The following is a 16,578-nucleotide window of genomic DNA, read 5'->3' as shown; positions in this document are numbered from 1 at the left end:
GACTCATCATCTTGGTTTTATTGTCCAGCCAACCCCTTCTTTCAGATTTGTCATGCAATTTTCCATAACTCACAATCCTCCAGACATGAAATGGTGGATATATATACTGATTTGCTTGCAGCTTTTACACGGGTCGTTGGCGTACACTGAGTCCGGTCATAAAAACCATTTTATGGGGAACTCTTAGTCAGTTGTTTCACTTGCCGTCTAGCAAAAGGTTTCAACCAGACTCTGTACAGTTCAAGACAAATTGTGATTCTCGTCACTGTCTTGTCTTGCCATGGTTGCAATTTCAGCTCTATAATCTGTAGTGCAATCAGCCTTTTGCTTTGTGAGCATCTTCTGTTACCCTGACAGCTAAGCTTATTAGAATGCCTGCAATAATCTTATGTCTGTTGAGCATTGGATGATTTGAAGACCCGCAGATGGAAAGAGACCTTTAGATGGAGAGAGTACAATGGCTACAGTACAACAAAACTTGTGTTTTTCCTTTTATTACAATCTTTGAGAATTATCCTATTTATGGTGCACCACAATAACCCTCAGTCAAGATAATTAGCACAGGCTAGTCATTTGTGGTTACAAGAGAGGATTACTTCACTTAACAACAATGATTCCATGCCTGCTGGGAACCTTCGTGTGAAAAGAGCAGAGAAAGGCAGTTTTTGTACAAGAACTTTGGATCCTAAACATCATTTAGTTGTTGACCAGACACGTATCTATGATATCTGGAGTATTATAAATAAGTATGTATTCCTTCATGTTGTTGCAGGACTTCACTATTTATTTATTTGACAGTGTGTTGAACAATCGTGCTTGACTGAGAGTGTCCACAACACTCACAAATTGCAGTGGACTAAATAACGCAAAGACAAAATAACAAACATCTGACGTTACTATGCAACAAATCAATATTCTAATCAAGACGGCAACAGTTGTCTTCTTACTTGGGTAAATTATTCAGTCTATATATATACATATTTATGTGCTCATACTAGAATACCATTTTAGACTAGAGTACACAACCTGGTCTAATGTTGAGAGCTTGTCTCTGGGGAGAGTGTTTTTTGCAGGTCGTTCAGTCAGAGTGTATCAAAAAGGCAACTGGGTCAAGGCAGACCGAAGCTGTGATTGGCTGTGCGGAGGTGACGAAAGTCTGGGGGACAGAGATACACCTAAACCTAACCTTAACCCTAACCTCAGTAAAACTAACGCTGGTGAATGCTAACCTGGTGAAATGCTACCCTGCCGATGCTGGTGAATGCTAACCTGTTGAAATGCTAACCTGCCGATGCTGGTGAATGCTAACCTGGTGAATGTTAATTTGGTCGGACCAACGGTGCTTAACCCAGTTGCTTTTTTGATACACTCGGACTTAAAGACCTGCAAAAAATACTCTGCCCTTGTCTCTGCCTATAATGACTTTTACAGTATTTACTGTAACTTACTGGGCTCGAAGGGGCAGGTGTATTGAGAGGGCTGTAGTTTTGGAACGCTTCATATATAGCAGTGTTTCTCAAACTTAAAATTTCAAGGTCTCCCTTTAACTCTGACAGTGTACAAATGGAACCAATGAACCCGTTAGGGTTAATTTGGTTCCATTTGTACACTGTCAGAGTTACAGACTTGTGAGGGTCGATTTAGACCCCTTAAGAGTCCACAGAGTCCCTGGAATCCACTTTGAGAACCACTGATATATAGTTCAACTGCCTCCACAGACGGTGACTGACTGTACTGATTAATCCAAGCTGATCTGATGAGATGACCCAACCACTAATCTTTTGTACCCTTTACCGGTCATGTTGCTCTGTCACAGCGAATGCCGGGGTTTTGGGAACTATTAGAGGTCAAATTCAACATTTCCACATAAAAGCCGCCATTAAAAGTGTTAGAAGTAAGAATGGGCATCTTGGGAACTGGTGGATGGAAGATAGACTGGGGAGATCATAGAATACTTAATTATCAGGGAGGAGAGATTCCCACACTTGCCAGTAAGATGTGGTTGCAGCTGGGACCCCTAGGGACACTCCCACGCCAGGAACACTGCATCACTGTGGTCGCTCAGCTGATCTGTGGTGACTCCTCACTTCCTGTGTTAGGGAGCCCCCAACACACATAAACGTGCGTGTGTGCACGCGCGCACACACACAGAAGAAAACAATATCCAGTTTACCAAATCCCACAATGTTTGGATTCCAGATTTCCCTGGACGTTATAACTATTACACATGTAAAATGTTTTACAAAAAAAAAAGAAAAGTAGGCCTATGTTCTACTTTCATTTGGTAGACAACAATACAAACTAAACAGGCCAAATTCTCTTAACCCATCATATCATAACCTTAGATACACTTGTTCACAGACCACTCTTTGAACTCATAATGTTGTGCTGCCCCAGCTTTTGCTGCGACTGCAAAATTGTTTCATTTTTACAAAGAGGGTGGCTCCATGATTAACCACTGCCGCTCCTCTTGCCCTGCTTTTTTTTTTTTTGCTTTGCTTTTTTTTACGTCAGCTTTGTTACATTGTACGGTTCTGGATGATTGACAGGCCAAGCCTCCGTTTTCTGCCTATAAGAGGGCAGTATAGTCACCCTGGTGGCCTCCCTGCCTGGCCCATTTCATTTATCAGTGCACAGGTTCTGATGTAACCACCTATGACCTAATGAAGTTTAAATAAAAACCATAACTCTTGTCCTGTAAAAAACAACCTTTTGCTTATAACTTCAACGTGAGTGAGAGGCAATATAAAAACTTCAAATTCAACACCAAATTCAATAGTCATTTTCTCTGCTTTATTTTGCAACACATTACTTATGACTACCTGTGAGTTATGTAATTGCTTTAATGAGTAACCAAGACATATAATACTGTAATTAGGTAACCCTACCCTTAGGTAATCTTGTTTTTCATCCAGAGGTAACAAATCAATATTGTCTTAATGTTGTGATATTTTTATTTCTTTATTTTGTGCTTATTTGCTTATGTAATAACACATCCATGTGCTGTTTCTAGTGGCTTACTATACTATAATCTGTTTGTATCTGATTGTCTGTGTGTATTTTGTCTTTTTTTCTTTTTCAGGAACCTGTTGTATGTCAACCCACAAAGTCTTAACTTTGCCAATCGCCAAGGTTCTGCCCGGAACATCACAGTCAAAGTGCAATTTATGAACGGCGAGGATCCCAACAATGCTATGCCGGTATGCCATGATAACATCTTTCAAAGACAAAACAGGGAATGGCCGGACTTTTTCCTTCATGTTTGGCCAGCTGTGTGCTCGGCCACACATGATGCTTACAGACAAGCTTTTTTCTTCACAGTGATTAAGTAATTGTTAATATTACATATTATTAAACCTTATAAAAATGTATTGTATTCTGGTTGGAATTGGTAAGATGGTACATTTACAACTGTAGCTCATTAGACCTCCTCCTGAATAATGACATGTTACAACAACTGGCCTATTGATGTGTTCACACACTCTTGAGCATGATGTGACTGTTTATTATTTTAATTTCTTCCTAGGTGATATTTGGCAAGTCAAGCTGTGCCGATTTCGCTAAAGAGGCATACACGTCTGTAGTGTACCATAACAGGTAACTTCCTTTTTTAGTTAACCCATTTAGGCCTATGATTATTGAATGCTTTAACCAGTGAAAAATAGCAGATATACAAGCTCACAGCGCGGCACCGGGTGCCGCCTGCGAGCTTGTAGATCTGCTATTTTTGAAAAAGTCGTGAAAATGTGTGCAAATCTTTGAATATATGTATTTTCAAAGCGAACGTTTGTAACTCAAATTTTGCTTCTGGGGGGTCCCTGGAACTAAATATTTTGAGGTGGGGGCCCGTGGCCAAATAAATATCATTTTGGGGGTACTTCAGATGAAAAAGTATGAGAACCACTGACATAGTAGTCTCTCAAGAACAGACTAACTGAGCTCCATTTCCATTTTCTCCACCTTTTCTTTGACGATGGCTGGCCAGATTTACCTGACTTTCGCCAGATGGTGGCAGCATTGCTTATGCATTGCTTTACCATCTGGGCTCGCTCCAGCACAGTTGATAACACTCGTAAAGTCCCGGGCCGGACCAATCAGCGGCAGCTATGGGCGGGCTCTGAGCGGCTCTGAGCCAATAGAGTCTGATTGCAGACCACGTGGAAACCCAGGAGGCGGATTCTGGGTGCAACGTCATGCAGACAGGCCAATATGAGTGGTTGGAGTTGGCACGGCCATATCCAATCACCTGCTTTAGAATTTGAAAAAATGGCCCGCCCCTTACATCGGTTGTGCTGGACCGAGCCCAGATGGTAAAGCAGAGCGTTATGCAGGCATACGCAATGCTGCAAACCATCTGGCGAAAGTCAGGTTATGGCCAGATTGTTGACATAGAAACATAGGTTTTTCAAAACATCTTAGAAGGATTCAAAAGACACTTATAGAATCGGGTCAAAATTCAAATTTTCACGATTTTTCAAAAATAGCAGATCTACAAGCTCGCGGCACTCGGTGCCGCGCTGTGAGCTTGAATATCTGCTATTTTTCAATAGTTAAATCATAAAATAATGATACACAAAATGTGTACCCGTTCTAAATGGGCTTTTGGGATGTTTGGGGATCACTTGTTTAGCACCACACTACAGCAGCACCGCGGAGGTGCTTTAGACTAGACCAGGTTTGAAATTCTATGACTTGAATGGGAGCACTTAAAATCCAATTTCAAATACTTTTCACCTGGTCATCAGCGCCCATACCCTCGGTGGGGTTGGCGAAAGGGCCTTTCTGTTTGGAGTTTGCACGTTCTCCCCCGGGTCCCCTAGGGTAGGTACCCTCACAAAAAAACATGCTCTGTAATCCTGGTCTCTATACTGCCTCCCCCTGGCCAGCCGGGGTGCCTGATGGAGGGGAAAGGAACTGGTTGGAATAACGTGTTCCTTTCCAAGCGTTCCTTCCAAATGGGGAAACTCCCCACTGTCAGGTGAAAAGAAGCAGCTTTGACTCCTCATGCATAGAAGGAAGCATGAGGTCAGTCAGTTGCTCTCACAAGGTTGGCAGAGGGAGTGTAGCGCCCAGGAGTACATTGGATAATTGACACTGGGTGAAAAAATGGGTTACAAAAATCGTTGGATAAAAACTATTTCTGCTCACCAACTGCCCCTCATGTTGTTTTTTTTTTCTTTTTTTTTTCTTTTTCTACACACTACCAAAATACTGATTACTAGTGTAACATTGATTTTTTTTCCCCCTAATTTTTATCCCACGGTTTTGCAACCCATTTTCTCACCCAGTGGCAACTACCTAACCTGTAGTCCTGGTTTCCGCTCTCCCCCTGCCACGCCAGGGGAAGGTAGTATAGAAACCAGGACTACTGCATGTTTTTGTGAGGGCATCTACCTTAGGCACGGGGAGAACATGCAAACTCCACACAGAAAGGTGTAACATTGATTTTTGATGTAAACACAAAGACCATGCAGTTGCTGACTTTGCAACCTTGACGACAATTTTAAGAGATTTTTGGGGCTTTTTTGCCTTTATTCAGATAGTTCAGTAGAGTGTGACAGGGAAAGAGAAACAGGGAGTGACATGCAGCAAAGGCCGTCGGGCTCGGAAATCAAACTTGCGACACACTGTCAGGCTGCAGTAGAGCCTATATGTGGTATGTGCTTTAACCGCTTGGCCATCGGTGCACAAATGAAATATTCAAATCTACCATCTCAAAATAATGTTTATGTATCTCATTTACTAATCAATGTCTTTAAGTTAACCTGTTGGATATTATCCAGCAATGTCCTTGTCAAAGGTTCCCCAACTCTATATTAGAGCTCAGGGCGCTCTCTAATATTTTATCACCACTATTACGTGTTCTTTACGACACTGAGTGGTTTGTCGTCTGTCACCCAGGGGTCACAGCTCCAAGGTTAAAGTTAATCAACCTGTGACCGATGTGCTGGCCAGACCAGATGGTCATCCATCATGAGCTTTGCAGCCCAATCTCCTGCTTGCAGTTAATGGTCAATTACAGACTGCATTTCACTCAGCCATCACACCATATTTCTCTCGTCGTCAACATTGTCAAAAGACAAATAGGAGGATAAATATATAACATGGAGTACTTGGCCCTCGCCATAATTTATCTCTTGGATTGCTAAAAGTTTTGGTTGCTGTGTAAGTTTTGAGCTGGCTTCATTATTCTTCCACTCTCCTGAATGAAAGTCGTGGTTAGTTAAAATGTTTGTTAGCTTGTCTAAAGGACTTAGCGTTGATCTACTGTATGTAGAAGCATTCCACCTTTGTACTTTTGTATGTTTTTGAGGTTCTCTGCTCAGCCAATAATGTGTTATCTTTTCCGTTAGGGAAAAGATTGCTCCTCGTGCTGCTCTTTTGCACCAAGGACTTTTCCTGTTCTTATCCACAAACGAAATGTTTGTTCCCACCCCCTCTCTGCCCTTATGAGGCAGTTTCTATCTGTATTAAGCCTCTAAACAATCATAGTGGTTTTGTTGATGATGGGTCACAGGCTTTGTTGATTGTCCTTTTGAACTGTCCAGCTGTTTTCTGTGCCCTGGATTGCAAGTTTCCTCCTATGGGACTAAAGTTTGAACACGCTTTAATTTATATGTTCCTTTTTAGATTCCCTGGCTTCCACAGTGAGCCTTCCCTCTGCCTTGCAGACCCTGTGTCCCAAGTTGAACAATAAACCGACCATAAACATAAGTACTGTAGACCACCACCAGTACTTGGTTGGAAGGGAATTTCACTAGGTTGCTAGCCTGTGGCAGGTACTTCTCAGCCTGGGCTAGTACAACAACAACTCTCTACTGTAAACATGTTGTTTCACATGTGCTGTCTGCGTGGAGTCTCATGCTTTATCATGGAAACAACAGTTTAAAGTTTGATCCTTAGTCAGCTGCGGTGCAATGAGGTCTGACAGAGTGCGATGGAGATGGCAGACTGAGCCACGTTAAATGACGATGATATAATGATTAATTGTTCTCTTAAGATCCCCTGACTTTCACGATGAGATCAAGATCAAGCTGCCCGCCTCTCTGTCGGACCACCACCACATTCTGTTCACGTTTTACCATGTCAGCTGCCAGCAGAAACAGAACACACCGCTGGAGACCCCTGTGGGATACACGGTAGGCTATAGACGGGTTTCTTGTTTACAAACATTGAGACTAAATGCACAGCTGACTGTATCATGTAATCAATTCCGTCCAATCCCCAAACCTGTTGTTTTGGGGAGCGCTGGTTTCATTGGCTAATTTTGGTACGGACCCTGCGCACGCATCTATTTCTTATCAGTGTAACGTGGACCAGAAACCTGTCTATGTGCTCATGTAAACTGAAGCTTGTTCACCTCACACACTGTTTTGCCCACGCACGCGCGCACACACACACACACACACACACACACACACACACACACACACACACACACACACACACACACACACACACACACACACACACACACACACACACACACACACACACACACGATACCTTGACAAAGGTAAAATGTTATACAAATTGACAAAGGTCTGTACAGATATATGATCGTTGGTAGAGGATGCCGTTTGGTAAAACAGTCAGGCTGAGTGTTAACTCTTGACATGCTAGTGCAAGACATCCACTCCTTACGTCTGCACTATTTCTCCATTTACACATTTGCACATGGAATAGTGTGAAAATCTATGACAATGTGATTTATTTTATTTATTTCCCCCTCAGTGGATCCCTATGCTACAGAATGGACGTCTGCGTACAGGACACTTCTGTTTGCCAGTGTCTCTGGAGAAGCCTCCGCAGTCCTACTCTGTTCTCTCTCCTGATGTAAGACTACTGTACTTTCAGTGACTCCTGTATGAATATATGGGCCTTAGTCAGTTACCCTCAACATATGATAATTGGTAATAGTGCAATAGAAAATAAATATAGTGATAAAATGCTATTGAGTAAGCACCACTTGTTCACTGACACGTACTTTCCTTCTCCAGGTTCCTCTTCCAGGAATGAAATGGGTGGACAACCACAGAGGAGTGTTCAATGTGGAAGTGGTGACTGTCTCAACTATCCACACACAGGTAATTCGACACTTATGATTTTATGTGGACTATCCTATCCGCCTTCGTTTTTCTTTGTATTTGTTATTTGTATGTTGCTAAGTGTTCTTAACTCATATGATGCTATTTTAAACATAGGCTGAACTGTTTTCCTGCCAAATTGTCCTTACTTTTTAACGTGGGCACGCATAGTGCATGATCTGTGCGCGACTCATGTAGTAGACCGGTAGACAAGATGACAGCTTTCGAATAAAAAAGAAATCCATTGGAATAGACAAATCCGTTGCCAGGCAGTATCCTGCTGTATCCGCCAGTATTTAAATAAGAAAACATTGGAAACAGCCAGCTGTGCGCTATGGTAACACGTGGACACGTTCGCGCACTTAGCAGACGATATGTGCGCGGATCATATGCCAGGCGGGCACAAGAATCAAACAGCTATCAAATAAAAAAAAATCAAACCTCGGTTCGAAGTGGAGCGGTGAATCTGAGCGTGCGTGCGTGCGTGCGTGCGTGCGCGTGCGTGCGTGCGTGCGTGCGTGTGTGTGTGTGTGTCTGTGTGAGTGAGTGGTGAGTGTGCCTGGCCTGCACAAAACAGCGCCCCTCCTTTAACTAGTGTGTTGTGTGTGGCCACTCAAGGTATTGCCAGGCTACGGACACGGCCAGCCAGCCAGCCACCCAGCCACCCAGGGACATACCCACGGACATACCTGTCTATTGGGAGCGCTTTCACCGCTCCAAAAAACGCGTGAAAAAAGACGATTATATGACTGAGCAGGATGCTTCCTTGTTTACATGGAAACTTATGGGCCCGGAGCTATGATTGGCTCTCCGGATATGGAAACCTAGATCCGGTCTACTAAACAGGAAATACGACCGGATACAGTTAGGAGGTGGGCCTAAAATCTTCGAAGCGGCTATATACAGCGACCATACTTTTAATTGTTTCATAATGATTAAAGCTAATTACATTTCCGGGATCTACGGGCATCGCAGAGTGGTACAGCGGGAAATCTCCGGTTTCGACGGGGATCGCAGGAAATTAGTTAAAGGGATATTTCACTTTCAAAAAAACTTTTGGTCATTTTATCGTTTAATCAGGCTTTTATGAACACCCTGGACAGTTTTTAATTTGCTTGATTCAATATTTAGATATTTGATGTAAATGCTATCAGTCCTTGATGAGTTTATTATGATTAAAATGGGGTTTGAAGTTAGAATGGGTGTGTATGGAGAGGCGTCCTGCAGGAGGAGGGCCTGGTAACATTGACATCAAATATCAAAATATTGAATGAAGCAAATTAAAAACTGTTCAGGGTGCTCATCCCAAAATGACTTTTTTTCTTTTGATTACTCACGCCATGGAGAATTGAGTTCAGGCATTTTGGGGGTGAACTACTCCTTTAATAAAGTTTGATTGATTGTCTATCTTACCATTTGCCTTAGCTAATTAAACCCTATATATATAACTATCTCAACCATTCACACACAGGTCATTAAATCTACCTTACCATTTACCTTAGCCAATTAAACCCTATATATACTTAGTGGACTGCAGTCCACCAGGGCTCTATACCACTGTTTCCCAAACAGTGGGTCGGAACATGATTTGTGGGTTGCGGACCAATTCTTATGGATTGCAACTAGTCGCGAGTAAACATCCCCTTTTCTTCATTACCTACATAAAAGTATATATTATTTAGAAAGATCCCCAAAAAGTTTAAAATGACCGTATATCACCGAATAGTAGCCTTGCCATTTAATACGCAAAATCGATTTGGACCCAGGTGTTTAAAATAACCAGGAGGCTATTTGCAACAGGCTTTTATTTATTTTTGCACCGGCCTGCACCAGGCCATTATTTGGTTACAGTTCCAATTAGGCTGAATAAACTGCAAATAATAGCCTGGGTGGACCCAAATTAGGCTGAAGGAACTCAAATAATAGCCCCCCTGCAAATAATAGACTAGGTGTTTAAACCAACCTGGGCGTTTATTTGAACAAAGGCCTTTAATACGCAAAATGGTGTCAGACTCCAGGTGGGTATTTGGTGCCAGGTGGCTATTTGCTACCTGGCTACTTTGTTGATATACAGTATTAGCTTTTTTCAATAGTATTTAATAAATCGAATAATTGCCATGATTAATGTTCACACAATATTTAAAAAGTAGTGAAAATAACTTATAGATCTGCTATTGCATGCAACTTTGTCACACAACACTGTAGTAAGACGAAGCTCGGGTGACAGTCTACTATATAAACAAATATTACAGTCAATATGAAAGTTTCAGTCTGTGTATTATAGAGGTATTAGTATTATGAGGGGCAGAGCTATTGCAGTAATCCATACTGCGTCATCACGTCTGATTTCTGCACCGCCCAGAAAATCATATGGTTAAAGTGGTTAAACTCCCCAATTCAGTAAATCATAGCTTCCAAAATGTTTACATGTTTTCAGCCATTACTATCTAACATGTATAATGTTTTTAGAAACAAGTAACTGAATTCCTTTTACAGAGTATAGATCTGCTGTGGCAACAAATGCACTTACCTCCAAAAGGTCACCTTCTTAGTTATCAATAACCGGGGGGGAAAAAGCCACACACAAGATGGATGGCCGTTGAATGGTTTCCAGAAGCTTCACACACAAGGAATTTCGTGAACTTTAAATTCAAGTGAATAAACAAAATCCCCAGGAGTCTGGAGCTCAGACATTTTCACTCGTTTGTCGGCAGTCGTTCCTCTATGGTGCCAGTTCATTAGCGTCTGAACCTCGCCTCACTAATAATTTACTGAGGTCTACTCCATCTCTTTGTCGGGCCGTGGTGTGGAGGGGTCGACTGTGGTCCCCGGGAGCCTAACTGGGGCTAATGTGCTCATAAATCACTGCTCAAGGCTAGATTAGACTCGCTGGGTTCTCCCATGTTCTTGCACCAACTTAAACTCTTCTCTCTCTGCAGGTGAGGTGAGAACCGGAGTACATCCCAGTGTTGGTTCACAGCTATAGAACACGAAATCCTAGCTTACTCTTGTTTAGCAACTCCCCTTTCACTTTGACAGAGTCGCTTTTCTCTCCTCTCTACGTTATTTGTCATCGTTCCATCCGTGTTTTTCTCGCCTTTTTTCCCTTCAACACCCCCCCCACCGTTCCAATTATCTCCTCTTTGTGGTTTTGCTGCTCCACTCTTTCTCGTTCCCTACCCCTTTCTCAACCTTGTCCTTGCTCTGTTTTATACCTAATCACACTCTCTTTCTCCTCCACTCTTTCCCCCTCCCCTGCGTGCAGGACCAGTACCTGGATAAGTTCTTTGCACTGGTGCATGCGCTGGACGAGCACATGTTCCCGGTCAGGATAGGAGACATGCGCATCATGGAGAACAACCTGGAGGCCGAACTCAAGTCCAGCATCGCAGCGCTCAACTCCTGCCAACTAGAGCCGGTGGTTCGATTTCTCCATCTTCTGTTGGACAAGTTGGTGGTGCTGGTGGTGCGCCCGCCGGTCATTGCCGGGCAGATAGGTGTGTTACTGTGTCAGATTTGTTTTGCTGTTTTGACACTCGGCTAGGAGGAGCCAGGGATCTAAATGGGAAGCCTCTCTACCTCCTGAGCCACTCTGTGGGTTCATGCTGAGATTGTAGAGTGGCACGAGACCACTGTTTGAACGCTAATAACCTGCGTAAAGTTTGAACTACGGTATACCAAAAAATCCATAGTTCACAGGATGTTCTCATTACAGTGTACACGCGCTGTACACTGTGCTGACTTAGTGAGGTTGAGGTGAAACAATACAAATTCCATAGTTCAAACCATGTATTCGTTTTCACAGCATTCACAGTACAGTGCTGACACAATTTCCTTATATGACCTTAACTGAACATGAACACTGGGAGGCCTTTTAAACACACATTGCCAAGTAGTAGTACCATTTACTGGGGCGTTTGTTGGTACCTTTCAGGGTATTGATAGATAGATTGATTGTATACTTTATTAGACAGAAATATTAGCAGCACGGTTAGAGTCAGACATTTTTAGAAGGTTCTTTTTTGGGCTTTTTTGCCTTTATTTATAGTTTATAAGAGATGGACAGGAAACAGGGAGAGAGAGATGGGGAGAGACAGAGCAGCAAAGACTGTCAGGAACTGGCCTCAAACCCGCAATGCGCTGTCAGGCTACATTAGAGCCTTAGTTGCCTACCGGTTCGGGCCTGAGTGCCCGCACCACGAGGCCAGCAGTCCTGGCTTACAGTCAGACATTTGTGCTAAAAGGACACACTACACAAGACACAGAAGGGTTTTACTGTAAAAAAAAAAAAAACATGAGATTTCTTGACACAGTTCAAAGCTGCTTTCTATATTATCACATTTGACCGTGTGTGTGTGTGTGTGTGTGTGTGTGTGTGTGTGTGTGTGTGTGTGTGCGTGTGCGTGTGCGTGCAGTAAATCTTGGACAGGCATCCTTCGAAGTGATGGCGTCCATAGTGAACCGTCTCCACAAATACCTGGACACCAGCCAAGACATGCACGGCCGCAACAGCCTTCTCTCGTCCTACATCCATTATGTCTTCCGCCTGCCCAACACCGACCCCAACTCGCCCTCACCAGGTAGACATTCTCATACCTTTTACCTCCTCAGATTTAGATTCTCATTCATTCTGCATGTCCTTTTCTGCCGCTGTGTGCATGGCATCTTATCCCCTTCCAATGTCGACCCACAGCTCATCTTCACCAGGCGTCTTAACGTCAAAACATTTATCTACCATCTTTTATTATTTCTTTCCTTTCTTTTGCCGTTTCTCTTTTGCATTTTGTCCCTCTACATCCACCATCCACTGCTTGCCTGCCTGCCCCACAGACACCACCTTGACCTCAGCAGGTACATCACTCCTTGCCGAGTTATCTTTTCTCTTTTTTCTTGGTCTTTTCTCTTGATTCTTGGTCTTATTTTCTTAGTTAGTGCACACCATGGTATTTCCTAGGATTACACAGACAGGATGCCATCAGCAGACACTCACCATTTTGTCAATGACAGTGATATATTCTGCTTTTAAAGTTGACTCAATTAAAAAATAAATCTACTAACTGCTTCCCAGGGAGAATAGTTTTTGGCAATCTTGTTTTCTAGTTGCACATGCTTTAAAGTTATACTTATCAGTAGTTGCAGACTGGTGTTAATCACAGAGAATAGCTCTTCTACACCCTCAAAATGCGTTGTAGCGCGACAGTGTGCAGCCAAGTCTAAATAAGGCATGAGACACCTCTCACAGTGTGACTCGGGACTCGATTAGCAGCCTAGGTGCCCAGACGGCTGGCGAGTCCCGATCCCGATCACTAGTGCTGCGTGTCAACCCCCCATCTGTTTCCCTATTTCCTGTCATTTTCTATCAATATTGGCAGAAAAGGGCCAAAAACATCTTTAAAAAAATACCTCTCACTGGAGCATTATGTACTGTATCCGTAACAGTTATCTAATGTGGGAACAGACCATATACAGAACGTCTTCATGAAGGAGGCCAATGTGTGAATGACTATCCACTGCCTTTGGGTATTTTTTTTTATCCAGCAATTCTATTCTATGTGGGAAAGAGGCTTACAGTGTTCCATCTGATTGTTATGATGTACAGTAGCTTACCTATTTTGAAACTTTCCAATACAATTCTCTGTGCATCAGGATACAGAACCCGATTCACATTAGTCTTTTCCCAGTTTATTTTGCCTGACAAATATTCATAATAATATTCATTTTCAAACGCAGAGAGCACAAATTAAAAACAATGACATTCAAGTCTAATATATACAGTGTAAATAGTACATATTTTATCTCAATGGGTTTAGATACATTTCCACGTGTAAATTGTAAATGAAAGCCTTTGCTCTGTGCTTGTTGTGCAGGCCCTGGAGGTCTGGGGGGTTCAGTCCACTATGCTACCATGGCTCGTTCTGCTGTCAGACCCGCCAGCCTCAACCTCAACCGCTCCCGTAGTCTTAGCAACAGTAACCCGGACATCTCGGGCACACCCACCTCCCCTGACGATGAGGTCCGCTCCATCATTGGCAGCAAGGTAAGTCGCTCCAATGTCTGTTTACCACTTAAACCCAATACACTATACTTGCTTGACTGTGACTGTGGTCCCTCAGGAGTCTATACTAGGCTACCTCCTTTTTCCTCCCTCTATAGCAAATCTCTTACCGAAAATGTTCATGTGGTTTAATACCGCATAATAGCATTTTGAGTTGTTTGTCTCTGAATACTTTTGGGGTACAGTTATACTTGTGGCAGGACGTCAACACAAGCACTGTCTTGAATAAAAGAGATATGCTGCTATGTTAATGTTGTTAGTGCCAGAAGACAATGTAATGGTAACCCAGACTGAAAAACACTAATGTCTAGCAGGCCAGTTGAATTTCCATTGATAGAAATCAGACTTGTATACAGTATATATTTCACTTTTGAACAGATACCTGATAAACTAACTGAGGACCTGTGGATTGTGGACAAAAAGGATGACTTGCAGAGACCTGAATGTCCACAGTCAACTACGTGACATGTAAAACCATATAGCCCACAGGCAAACATCAGCTAGGACATCTTATCTCTCTAACCCCTGTAACAGCAACATGACACATGTATACCTGGGCACACACGCGCACACACGCGCGCGTGTGCGCACATACACACACGTGCGCGTGCACGCACGCACGCGCACACACACACACACACACACACACACACACACACACACACACACACACACACACACACGATCACATGATTAAGGCAACACTTCATCTGCAAAACAGGATATGCTATTATTCTTACTGGCCACGTCATATCCATCTATCTCCTACGTTTTGTCCTGTTATTTTAGTTTAAGTTTAATTTGTTATATATTTTGCTTATTAGATTGTTTGCCACTTTGAGCATCTTTTCCCCCTGTGACCCCAAAGGTATTTGAGTAGTGATGAGCGAGTCATATTGTGCCCTCGTTAACATGTACTGTAACTGTGATGGATGCTGCCCCTTGTTTGACGATTGTTGCCTTTTCCGCTACTCGACTAAAGCCGTCTTCTCTTGTCCCTGATGGAGTGTTACTTTTTGGCTTGCCTTGCCTGACAATCAACTGTCGCCCTGTGTGACCTTTTTAATAACTGATGGCTAACCTCTTGTTTGGGCCCCTTGGTGTCTTCCAGCAGTCCTACTTAACCTTTAACTGTTCCTTGCCTCCTTCCCCCTGTGCTGCTCGCGTGTTCCCTTGCCTCCTGCCTGTCCTGTGCCCTTTGACCCCCGGCACCGCTAGGGCCTAGACCGCTCCAACTCGTGGGTGCACACCATGGGCTGTAAGAGCGCCCCTTGGGGATCCAGCCCTGGGTCGGCTCCAGAAACCATGCAGGTGGTTTAACAAACGCCCCGTCCTCCCCTCCAGTCCCACTACAGTAATGACTCACCCTGCTCACTGTTCACATGCTGTGATGCTTTACACTTTTGGTCTGCACATTTTTGGTTATTGCACTATGCCAGTCACCTTAACGGACCATATTCGTATGGCGACCATTTAACAGTTACGGTGTGTTTACAAATGCATTGAGCGTCGTGCTTGCATAGCTCAAACGCATGACTCTGTGGGCATGGAGCGGGTATGTCGCAGATGCACTTAGTGGGTGTGTTGCACTTGAGATTGACAGAAATCTATCTGACACAAATACACTACTGTATGGATATGAAAAGTACTGAATTTTAACCACAAAGTGTTTAAGCTAGCAGTTTTAGGTGTGAAATCCATCCAGATTGTGTAAATTGTAATAGACAGACATCAAGCCTCTTGTGTTCCTCCTGCCTGCCTCTAAGCACTGCTGCTGGGCATGGCTGCTTCCTTGACCTGTCTGGATCGCTGGATCTCAACTCCCTAACCGACGGTTACATAGGCTATTAATAGGTCTGAATTTAACTTCTGAACTCCATGATTAATATACCAAACACCATCTAATTATATTACATATATAAAATATAGAGGTTACAGTCGGCTTATCAGGGTTTTGTTTATTCATGCTGTAGGTTTATAATGTTTGTATTCTCTCAAATGCAGACCTATTAATAAATATCGAGAGGCAGGCAGGATGTACACAGAGACTCGCTATCCATTTTTGACAGCTCGGAAAATTCTATGAACTTCAAGATATAGACCATGTAGTTGCTCAATTTTGCTCAACTTCTAGGTTAAAACGTTGTTATCAATTTTTGTGACTGTATTCAGCAGTCCGTTAAACTGTCCATCTGAACTGTTGTGGAATGTCACACAGTGTGCAAACAGTTTCTACGTAGTGATTGGTTGCTAAAGAAGCTTCTTATAGTTGAGCAAGACCGTCATTTTTTTATGCCTCTTCACGCTTCACCCACCTGCTCCGCGCTGCTTGCAAACTGAAGTTCCATTGCACTGCAATTCTGCCTGCTCCTTAGAAAATGAATGGGGGGTGTAAAAAAAAACATGCTGCTCAGTGCATGTGTAAACGCACCGTTA

At 43.1% G+C, this 16,578-nt stretch overlaps 1 protein-coding gene across 6 annotated transcripts in view; it reads left to right on the top strand.

The window, feature by feature from the left end:
* dock7 (dedicator of cytokinesis 7) overlaps window positions 1–16,578 on the top strand; it is a 77,865-nt gene that overhangs the window by 36,441 nt on the left and 24,846 nt on the right. For all 6 annotated transcript variants that reach the window (XM_080735443.1, XM_080735442.1, XM_080735441.1 and 3 more), the window contains exons 15-22: window positions 3,083–3,200; window positions 3,527–3,597; window positions 7,001–7,139; window positions 7,735–7,836; window positions 8,001–8,087; window positions 11,353–11,584; window positions 12,503–12,667; window positions 13,955–14,124. In XM_080735443.1, coding sequence (XP_080591569.1) covers window positions 3,083–3,200; window positions 3,527–3,597; window positions 7,001–7,139; window positions 7,735–7,836; window positions 8,001–8,087; window positions 11,353–11,584; window positions 12,503–12,667; window positions 13,955–14,124 — 1,084 coding nt within the window. The remainder of the gene's footprint in view (window positions 1–3,082; window positions 3,201–3,526; window positions 3,598–7,000; window positions 7,140–7,734; window positions 7,837–8,000; window positions 8,088–11,352; window positions 11,585–12,502; window positions 12,668–13,954; window positions 14,125–16,578) is intronic.

Source organism: Nannobrachium achirus, assembly GCF_963921795.1.
Source record: "Nannobrachium achirus genome assembly, chromosome: 1".
NCBI lineage: Eukaryota > Metazoa > Chordata > Actinopteri > Myctophiformes > Myctophidae > Nannobrachium > Nannobrachium achirus.
This window is presented reverse-complemented; position numbering and strand designations above follow the sequence as displayed.